We start from the raw sequence: 11,140 nt of genomic DNA, 5'->3' as shown, positions 1-11,140 counted from the left end.
AATTTATGTGATTCGATATTAATTAAAAATAATAGAAGTGAAATTGTTGCCCCCTGTGGATGGTGCAACGGCGAACACTTGGACTTTGGAAGTACTACCTACCTTGAGGTTTCATGTTCAAACACATAGTGTTTAACCCAAAGAACAATTAGATAATTCTTGGATGAAGCGAGTCCGTAAAATCAACATGCTTTTATTATTCTTTGGATAATTTAATCAGTGAAGACATTAATAACTATTCTTAAAAAGCCTACGTTAAAATATTCATCCTCTTATTTGAATGGTAGTTCTTTTGGGGGGAAAAAATTAAAAAAATATATTTAACCTACTTTTTACAATTTAACAATTTTGAAGTTAGATCTCTAATTTCTTTAATTTTACACTCTCATAATGGGTTGGAAGCCCATCCAAAGAAGCCCACATTAGGCCCTACAAGCCCATTAGTTTCGTCGAGATTAAGAGAGTCCCTCCCACGGCGAGAGGCCATTGCCATCACAAAGTAAAAAGTTTTGGTTAAATTACACACACACACAACACAAAAGAAAAAAACAAACAAACAATTACAAGTTTACTTAAATCTAATATATTCTTGAACTTCTTTTAATTCTGTGTCCAATAAATTTCTAACTTATTCCATATTTTTTATCTCTAATCTGTAAAGACAGAGACACTTTTTATCTATATTTTAGAGATAAAATTGAAAATTTCAAAATCTATTAAACAATTCAGAGGGAGTGTTGAGAAAGTAAAATTGTGATTTTCTTAATTTAAAATTTGGATAAAGTTGGGAGGTGTTTAATGTTTACAAAACTCTTGGCTTGGAAAGCCGAAAGTGGGTATAAAATGCCGCGGCGGCGCTCTTTCAACTAAATGCAAATCAACTTTGATAGCTCCTAAAACTGAAGGATTCGATTCCACTGTGGATTCGGATTTGTGTGATCTGCAGAGGTGGCGTTTTCAGATTCTGAAGAAGAAGAAAAAGAAAAAGCTTGAGTTTCAAGGTTGAGAAGGGGATTGGTTGAGGGTTAGAAATAATGTTGAGGAGTTGCGTGGGGTGATTGGTCCATGTCGAGAATGAGCACAAGGTGTTCGACGTGGGGCCTCAATGAAAATGAAAATGCAAAATTATTGGCTTTTGTTTTGGACAATCATTGCTTTTTGTTGGGAAATCATAGGGTTTGCGTATTGCTTAATGTTTCTCACAATACAATGCTGCGTTACCAATTCACTACCTTATTCTCTTTTAATTTCAATTTCACACCTTCCTTCCATTCTTCCAATTATTTCTCTTCAAACTCATTTTTCTTTCTCAACTTTTAGATAATCATTTTAGTTCGCTTCCATTACAAATTTGATTCATATGGTTTCCGCAAAGTTTCAGTTTGATCTATGATTTAGTTTAGTTTAGTTTCTATGGCTTTAAGGTTTCGATTTGATAGGTATGATTTGAGTTTAGTTTCAATTTGATTTCTTATGGTTTGGTTAAACTTGATAAGTTGTCTAGAAATTGTGTTTTACCGAGCAAAAAAAAACCATTTATTTTCTATATAAACTATAATATAATCAACTAACATAGTTATGCAGAAAAAAAACCATTTATTTTCTATATAAACTATAATATAGTCAACTAACATAGTTATTCAATTAAAAACTGCCAAATGAAAAAAAAAATTGTAAATATAGTTACAATTATGAAAGCATGATTAAATTGAAACCAAATTCAAATTGTAGAGACTAAATTGAAACTTTTAAAACTTAATAGAAATATGATATTTCATATATACTTTATTCATCTATGTGATGTAGTCACGTACGTACAATGGGCAATGTGTTAAAGTTTCAAACCAACCGCTATAAGTTTCCATTCAAGTTTTGATACTAAAATTTAGAGGTTGGAGACCAATATATAATAATTTTGTAAAGTGAAAAATGGTCCAAATAGATTTTTTCTCTCTTTACTACTACTAGATCACCAAAATTTGTGGAGTGGATATTGATGTTCTTTTAGTATATAATCAAATTTAGGGACAAGGAATCAAACCTCCGATCCAGAAATGAGTAGGATATCCCCATATTGACGCACGGATATTAGTGTTGATCTACAAAGTAATTGATTGTAATATAAAAGGAAGATTATATATGCGATTCCAAATTGTAGATCTCTTTCATTTTAGTGTCATATTAAATTATTATTAAACTGACAATTTTAAGTTATCAGAATTTTTTTTAATTCAACAAATGTAGAGTGAGAATCAAACCATGAAAATATGTGTGTTTCCATTGAGCTATATTCGTATTGGTATTAAAAATTAATTATTAACACATTTTCAATCATTTTCATTAATATCCTGGATAATAAGAAGTTTTTTTTAGTACAACATGTGGGTTGGGAAATCGAACTCACAACTTCTTGATTAGAGATATATATCAACTACCGCTAAATTAGATTGGTTTTGTTGATAATAAGGAGAGTTTATGATTACACAAGCATGAAAAATTAAAATCACTACATGTGACTGTGAGTGGTAGAGGATTAAAACTAACAAAACCGAACAATTAATTCATGTTTTTTTTTTCCTGAAATTGACCCCTTTTTGTTTGATAGATAATTTCTCAAAAATCCTCTTCAATAGACATTTCATCTTCATATTCTAGAATCTTTTCATGAATATACCAATGCACTACTATTTTCTACCAGGAACCAAATAACCATTTCTGAAAAAAATTCCAAAATTAGTAACTTTACTGATCCAAAAAGAAATATTCATATATGTGGTGTATGTTTGTCTTTTTTCTTTGGAAGAATGGATGTTAGTGTCTTTGGTGAGTCCACTCCACTGCGGAAATATAATAATGATAATAATATATGAAAACAACAGATTCACAAATTGACCTCAAATTTATTTTTTCACCAAAATGAAGAGATTCTGAATCTGCCTAAGAGAGAGAGGAGAGAAAAGAAAAATGAAGTGATTAGAAGAAGCTTAAGACATTAGCCTCTCAACCCACCCACCACACCCCCCTTAACCTCCACAATAAACAAGGTAATAAAACTCAAAGCCAACCACACACTTTCCTTTAGCTTCACTTCTACTCCAAAACCCATAAAATATTACCTCAATTTCTCCTAAAATAACCTCCTCATTTCTCCATTCTCCTCACCCTGTAGCTATAACCTACTCTTTTTCTTTCTTTCTCTGCTTCTTCCTCCTCCTCCAATGAGTTTGTCGGCGCCTTCTCCGGCCGCCCGCCTCAAGCCCCACCTCACGTTTCTCGCCACAGTCCTCTGCGCCTTCGCCTTCCTCGCTCTCTTCTACACCGAGCACATCACCATTTTTCGACTCAAGTCATGCCCTCGCAAAACTGCCCCCTCCAAACCAAGTATGTTTTACTATCGTTAAGAGCAGCGACAGAAATTTTTATATTATGACTTTTTTAATATAGGTACTTTTATTGTAAAAATTTTGACTTTCTTTCCTTTTTAATTTGTCCAGTCCTTCTCCTTTAAATTTTAAATTTTGATTGAGGTAGCTTTAAAAGTTTTAATTTAGTTTCAATACAACCAAAAACTAAAACTTTTAAAATCATAAAAACCAAATTAAAACTAACTTCGTGGGTGTTGTTGGATGGCAGGGGAGAAGGCGGCTGAGGAGCGGTGGAGGGACCCGCTGACGGACGACCGGTTCGAGTTCGAGCCGGAGGAATGCAGCGTGGTGAACGGTAAGTGGGTTTTCAACCGGTCGATAAAGCCGTTGTACACGGACCGGTCGTGCCCGTATCTGGACCGGCAAGTGTCGTGCGTGAAGAACGGGCGGGTGGATTCCGATTACCGGCACTGGGAGTGGCAGCCGGACGATTGCGCGTTGCCGAGGTTTGAAAGTTTAGCTGAGATTAAACGGAACAGAGAAGTTAGATTGGGTTTTGATTTGATGGGGTACTGCATTTGGGTTGTTTGGATACAGATTTAATGCAGAGACTGCGCTGAAAAAGTTGAGAGGAAAGAGGCTGATGTTCGTCGGGGATTCGCTGCAGCGTGGGCAGTGGCAGTCGTTTGTTTGTATGGTAGAGTGGATGATTCCAGAGGATAAAAAGTCTCTCAAGAGAGGCCGATTTCTCTCTGTTTTTACCGCTAAGGTACAACTTGTTCGGAATCATATCTTCTCTTCTGCTGATTTGCTGTACTTTCAATTTTGTGTTTAATAAGTTGTCTCCATATTTTAGGAATACGATGCGACGATCGAGTTTTACTGGGCCCCATTTCTGGTGCATTCGAATTCGGACAATCCCATAATTGGAGATCCGAGGCAAAGAATACTGAGAGTGGACTCAGTTGCCAACCATTCCAAACATTGGACCAATGTCGATATTCTTGTCTTCAATACCTACGTCTGGTGGATGAGTAGCGCCAAGATTAAAACCCTGTAAGTTTTTCCCCTCTTTCGAATATCCACGCATCATAATTTAAAGAGTAACAAATTAATTTTTATAGAAAGTAATGTGTGTACAGATGGGGATCGTTCGAGAACGGAGAAGAAGGATACGAAGAATTGGACACGCCAATTGCTTATACAATAGGATTGAAGACTTGGGCGAATTGGGTGGATTCGAACGTCAATCCGAACAAGACACGTGTCTTCTTTACAACGATGTCTCCCACCCACACGAGGTTCGGTTCGGTTCGGTTCCGATCTTTATTTTTCTGTTATTGCATGATATAAGAAAAAATGAAATATAATTTGAATTTGGTTTGGGGTAATGGTTTGTTTAGGAGCATGGATTGGGGGAGGGTGAAGGGGAGCAAGTGCTTCAACGAAACAAAGCCGATAAGGAAGAGGAAATTCTGGGGGAGCGGTTCGGACAAGGGAATAATGAGCGTGGTGGGGAAAATAGTGGGGAAAATGAAAGTTCCGGTGAGGTTCATAAACATAACGCAGCTTTCGGACTACAGAATCGACGCCCACTCGTCCATCTTCACGGAGACCGGCGGGAAGCTGCTGACGGCGGAGCAGAAGGCCGACCCTCTCCACCACGCCGACTGCATCCACTGGTGCCTCCCCGGCGTCCCCGACACTTGGAATCAAATTCTTTTCGCCCATTTGTAGCAATAAACTCAAAACAAACACAAACACAAAAGTTTGTGCGCTCAAAAAATGGCTTCAATCTATATTCATGAAATTATTTTTCAATTTCTTTTTCCTCCCATTGTTTAGTATGGAGTGCGTGAACTCTGCATAGGTTGTCTTTTTCTCTCACTTGGAGAGTTTTACTCGAAGATATTTCGTGGAAAAATAATTAATTTTGGGATATGGGTGAGTAGGTAAATTATTTTTTGAAAATGCCAACAAAGTCTAACAGTTTATTATGGGAGAAGATCTATTGCAGGAATAATAGGAGGTTTTTTAAGCGAATTCAAAAGCAAAGTCAGTGGAAATGGAAATGGGTATTTGGGTTTAATCGATTTAAATTTAGCTGATCAACATAAATTTATAGTTCGTTTGGATTTAAATTAAGGTATTTATGTTTTAAAAATTTCAAATGCGTCACTTATTCTATATGGTAATGACAAATAAAAGTTTGTGAAATTTGATTAAATTGTAAGAATCGATTTGAGAATTTTGAAATTATAGAAATCAAACTAAAACAAAGCTCGCGTCTAGAACTAAATTGATAATTTATTTTTTTTCTTTTTATTAAATTAGAAAGGGAGGATTAACTTCAAAGTTATGTACTAAAAACAAATTAACATCTTAAATAGTCTATTTTTGTAATTTAATATATTTACTGATTTAAAAATTAAAATTGATGGCAAACAAATGAGCGGCAACCCTACCACTATGGGCTCATGATAGATTGGGCCCAAATTCATAATGATCCAAGTTACACGGCCCACGGTCTTGGTAAGATCTCGTTACAATTGAAAAGTTGGGTCCAGAATTCGTCCCTACGTATAGATCGCCGAGTTCCCTCCAAATTCCGGCAACGAGGGTTTCCGAAGGCCATTTCCACCGCTCAGGGTTTTACGAGAATTTCTATCGACAATGGCGACCATTATTTCTAGAGGTGCGAAGCATTTCCACTATGCAAATCGCTGTCTCTCTTTACACCGTTTGAGCTTGCGTTCGCATTCGAATTCGCATTCGCCTTCGTCTTCTGTTGTCGCTGGCGCGAATCTTCATGATCGAGATTTTCCCCTTCTTCAGTCGGTTGGTTTCCTTATTGATTTTGAATAATAATCTGCTCTAACATTCAGTTTGTACTTCGGGAAAGTAGTTGTTAAGGAGTCGTTGATAAGTCAAATCCTGTATCTGTGAACTTTATACGATGTGCTTGATTAATCGCTTTAATTGGCAAGTAAGTGGAAGATATCGTAGATTGTACGCTACTGAGAATGTTTCGTTTAATGATGGGGAAGAAACGATGTAAAAGAAAGTGAAACAATGGGGAAATTAGTAATACTGGCACGATGGTACTATGATTTTTGTTTTCCTTAGTTTTTCTTTTAAATTCTCACTTGTCACCATCGGTGGTGGTTATACTATATAAACTTTGTTTAGCATTTCGCTTTATCAGTACCTTTTTTTTTCTTCTTTCTTAGGGGCTTGGGATCAATTATTTAGCTATGTATATGAGGCGGCTTTATGGTACCGGTTCTCCTACTGCTGATTCTCAAAGCCCAGCCTCCGAGAGATCGACAGAGTCCAATTCTAGTGAAGGGGATGATTCGGGGAAATCAAATCAGAGCAACGATGCTGGAAAATCTGTTCGCGGTGGGGTATGGTTACCTTTAGCTGTTCTAATGGGTTTCTTACATTCATCTATCGCTTTCTTCTTAGGATATCGATCGTTTCGAGCTTATTGAAATACTCTCTGCAGCCCGTATCATGGCTGAGTTTTCTTTTGCTGGTTGCCACTGGAGCGGGACTGGTTTTTTATTATGACAGAGAAAAGAAACGTCATATCGAAGGTAGACTACTATGGTGAGTGCCTGAGTGGAATAAATATGCTTCCCCACATTTTCTTAGAAAAGAAGATATTCTGTATACAATAAGAGCTCTTTCGAACAAGAAAAATTTATGTTGTATGTAGCTTGGTTGACAAATCGTAACATGGTTTATAGGTATATATGGTTTAAATATTTCAATTAATTTTGCCTTCCAAGACGTTCACAGTCCATTTAGCATGTTCTACCCAGGTACTTTTGGTAGGCTATTTACTGTACTGATACCTCATTCATCCCTCTGCTCCATGTTAATGTGCGCTTTATAAAATCTTGGATGTGGATGAATGTTGCTTTTACTTGGTATAAGTAACAATCTTGTCCGGTCCATTTTTTTAGGTCATATCTGTAGGTTTTGAAACCTTTAATTGTGACATTTGAGAGTTATCCAGATAATGAGAATTGTTAATGGAGTTTGTTGTGGTGATCTATTGTTACAAGTTGAGGTGCTCATTCAAATGAAACTTGACTCTTGTTGCTTTCATCTTTCCTCATATCATATTTAATTGCTGTTCTAAGTATTTAGTTGTATGAAATGAGACAATAACCTGGTGCATTTCTTTTCTGATTTTGCTGCATCCATTTGTGTAGTTAGTTAATTTTTTTGTGGTCCATTTCCAGCCGTTGTACCATCTTTAGGAACTGGAAACTATTTACTGCTAAAATGGTTATTTTAAAATTATGCACATTGGTTGATCTTAGGGATGACATTAGTGAAAGGAATTTTTAGTAGCCAGGGCATAATTTTTTGTTTTAGCGTGTGAGTTTATTTCTTAATATTTTCTCTAAATTGCCCCGCATGATTTGATTATTCGTCTTTAAATGAACAGAAATAAACAAGGCTTCCATAGAAGTCAAACAAGGACCGTCTGTAGGAAAAGCAGCTATTGGGGGCCCATTTAAACTTATCAATCATGATGGGAAGAAGGTCACAGAAAAAGACTTTTTCGGGAGATGGACATTGGTATATTTTGGCTTCACTCACTGTCCGGACATTTGCCCAGACGAGCTACAAAAGCTAGCTGCCGCAGTTGATAAAATCAGTTAGTCATTTGCTCTTTCATACATATGCCGGTGCTTGTTTGAGAGACTAGTCTCAACATAGTCTTCTGTTTTCTAAAATAAAATTGTGAAATATGTTCAAGTAAATTTTTTTGAAAGATCTATTTTTATTTGTTTTCCTTTAGCTTATTCTCTCTGATTTATTGCTTTTTGGAAACTGAAATTGTAGACATGTATAATGATTTCGAAAGCTTTACACACTATTCGATTTTGGTTCTAAAATACATAACTTTTTTGGATCCAGTCTCCCAGGAAAACCACCGGTTTCTCATTTTGATATTGAAAAAATGTTATGATGGCAGACATGAGAAGTGCTTAATATATAGTTTCTTGGGACATCTTTAAATGATCGTTTGTTTCATTGAGTTAACTATATTGTGTTGTGTCCTGATAATTTGTGACAAACATGAAGCTTTTAATAGTGAGGACTACTGCTAATGCATTTGATATTTTTCTTTGACGAGTAAAAGGTAAAGCTATATGCTGAATCCATCGTGTTCCCAAAAATACTTGATTGTTTATTTGTTTCCAACATTTTTACCTTTGTTGTGTTGTGACATTTATTTTCTGATGAACTTCTTTTATTTGTTAATTTATCCTCAGCTAATTAGTTTGTTTATTATTTCATCTTTTCTCTACTGGAAGAAGAAAAGGCAGGAATTAAAATTGTGCCTGTCTTCATCTCTGTTGATCCCGAGAGAGATACCGTAGAACAAGTGCGGGAATATGTCAAAGGTGCCAAAGGAGTCAATTTTCCTTCCATCTGTTTGTGGTGCTTGTTAGATATGCCAAACTAATATAATTTTTGTCCTAATGTTGTAGAATTCCATCCGGACTTGGTTGGGCTAACTGGGACCTCAGAGGAGATACGCAATGTAGCTCGAGCATATCGAGTTTATTATATGAAGACTGAAGAGGAAGACTCGGATTATCTCGTCGATCACTCCATAGTGATGTAAGTATCAGTTTTGATTCGCTTCCAATTAAGTTTGTCATCTTACGTGAAGTCTGGTCACTATATTGTGTGGAAATCTGGTGCAGGTACTTAATGGGTCCTAAAAGCATGGAATTCGTAAAATTTTTTGGGAAGAACAACGACGTTGACTCACTCGCAGATGGTGTCATCAAAGAGATAAAGCAGTACAAGAAATAGAAAGTTCTTGGTCAACCAAGTTCTATCATACTACTACAATCTGGTCCGTTATTTTTCGAGCTTCAACATTTTTCCCGGGTATTTCGATTGTTTGGCATCTATGGCAGGTTGATACCTATGATAGGTCATGTCTTAGTTAATAATATTGTTTCATATCTATAACATTAATGCAACTTATTTAGAGAATTGGCCACATTTAACTGCAGGTAGTTCCTGAAAGATTGGTTATTCATACGGTATGCTGTTCAAACTACTCAATTTTTTAAACCCTTTTCAGCTACATGTATGAAAATTGCCTTTGCGCCCAATTTTCTTGTTTTACGTCTTGATTTATTTTCCCATCCACTGGTTTGTCCGGAAGAAAGTTCAAACACGTGGCAAACTGGTAACCATTTGATATTCTATCTTTTTGTTGGCCAAAAACTGGAAAACACGACTCAGCTAAGCTCATTTGGTCGTGTCTGATGGGCAAAAATTTCTGGGGTAGCTTGTTAGGCACAGTTTTTTTTATCTTTTATTTTTGTTTTTTAAAAGTTTGTTTTCATAGCTGGACAGAAATTCAGTAAAAAATTATGGGATTTTTCCATAATTACGCTAGTATTTAAAAATTTAACCAAGTTGGTCTGGCAACTTTTAGGAGTGGTTTTGGTGGTAAGGATTTGAGATGTGTACATCTTTTGAAGTTCTTAGGTATAAGTTTTGGGTGGAAAATTTAGGCTCTGTTTGATAATAATTTTGCTTTTTGTTTGTGTTGTTAAAAATTATACCTACTAAATTTCTTTAGTATGTATTTCATTATTTTTACAAACACATCTAAATTCTTTGCGTAATTTTAAAGTAAAGACACGTTTTTTAAAATCGAGTTTTTCGTTGTTAAGTTTTGGCATAGATCTTTAAAATTTTGGTAAAAGAGTAGGTAACAAAGAAGAGAAATACACAGGTGAAAATGGTATTAGATAAGTTTAATCTTCAAAAATAGAAAATTTAAAATAAAATAATTATCCAATAGACCAATGGTGGTGTAATAATTTAGAACTCTGACCATCTCTTAGGAGCTAATTTTGTATCGGTAAGGTTCGGAGATGAGTGGATCATAAGCATGATGACTTCGGCAAGTTTTAGTTTTATCAAATGGTAAGCAAGGGGTTGGTTTTTCTCTCAGAAAATGATTTAAATATTATGATTCTGCCAACAAAATATTTGAAATTTTGCTAGGTTATTTAATTATCAAATTTTTTTTTAGTACTATTTAATTATCAATTAGAGCATAGCTCAATTGGAAACATATATTCTCGATATTCAAAATTTCATCTTAAAATTCACAAAAAAAAAAAACAAAAGAAAAGAAACCTACTTTGATGTAAGGTAAGTAGCTTGTTGGCTCTGCTTCTTTAATGGTTTAATTTATTATATAATTACAAAATTAGTTCACTGAACCAAGTAAAAAAAGTAAAACAACAAATTTTCAAGCATGGATTTAATAACGTAATTTTGTTAGACAAGTTAGGTCATTGAATCATAGATGAAAATTAGTGGATGGTTTGTAAATCTTTATGGTTGGTTTGGTTAGTAATTCGAGCGCAAGAATTTGAAAATAATTGATGAAAAAATAGTTTCATTTTGTTTTTTCATTTCGCTCCATCTATGATCCTCCACTTTCTCATTGGAGATTTCGGTTAATGGAAATCGACTCACTGTCTCAAGCCGAGTTATTGTTCTTGAATATAAAGATTTCAATGAGAACCAAAACTCCAAAAAGGCAGCAGAGACGAGGATGGCAAGAACCAGAATTAGTTCATCAAGATTTCTTTCAATTACAATGACTTAATAAAGCCTATCCTTCTGGTTTAATTAGAATGTAGAGTATGGAGTAGAACGATGGGCCATAGATTACTAACTATGAAGAAACCCCGCTCCATCGTGCACAA

At 35.3% G+C, this 11,140-nt stretch overlaps 2 protein-coding genes across 4 annotated transcripts; both read left to right on the top strand.

Annotated features, from left to right (window-relative positions):
• Positions 1–3,056: 3,056 nt before the first annotated feature.
• Positions 3,057–5,186, top strand: TBL3 (trichome birefringence-like protein (DUF828)). The gene is made up of 6 exons (XM_022295850.2): positions 3,057–3,381; positions 3,634–3,871; positions 3,963–4,134; positions 4,222–4,421; positions 4,508–4,666; positions 4,769–5,186. Exons 1-6 carry the CDS (start codon positions 3,219–3,221, stop codon positions 5,100–5,102), a joined length of 1,266 nt encoding a protein of 421 aa, XP_022151542.2. The 5' UTR covers positions 3,057–3,218; the 3' UTR covers positions 5,103–5,186.
• A 748-nt stretch (positions 5,187–5,934) lies between these two features.
• HCC1 (electron transport SCO1/SenC family protein) lies at positions 5,935–9,520 on the top strand. Of its 3 annotated transcripts, XR_002602544.2 has the most exons (8): positions 5,935–6,203; positions 6,596–6,772; positions 6,874–6,964; positions 7,828–8,040; positions 8,705–8,794; positions 8,882–9,014; positions 9,101–9,319; positions 9,419–9,520. XR_002602544.2 is itself a non-coding variant. In XM_022295779.2 (7 exons), the coding sequence occupies exons 1-7, from the start codon at positions 6,039–6,041 to the stop codon at positions 9,210–9,212; spliced, it is 978 nt and encodes a 325-aa protein (XP_022151471.1). In that variant the 5' UTR covers positions 5,935–6,038; the 3' UTR covers positions 9,213–9,520. The 3 variants fall into 3 exon arrangements, 2 of the variants coding, with proteins under 2 accessions (XP_022151471.1, XP_022151470.1); XM_022295779.2 differs by having other exon boundaries at positions 8,708–8,794; positions 9,101–9,520; XM_022295778.2 differs by having other exon boundaries at positions 9,101–9,465.
• The last annotated feature ends 1,620 nt before the right edge of the window (positions 9,521–11,140 follow it).

Source organism: Momordica charantia (genome assembly GCF_013281855.1).
Source record: "Momordica charantia cultivar OHB3-1 chromosome 1 unlocalized genomic scaffold, Mcharantia_2.0 BLBB01000001.1, whole genome shotgun sequence".
NCBI lineage: Eukaryota > Viridiplantae > Streptophyta > Magnoliopsida > Cucurbitales > Cucurbitaceae > Momordica > Momordica charantia.
Note: the sequence above shows the minus strand (reverse complement) of the source record. Positions and strands in the feature narration are given on the sequence as shown.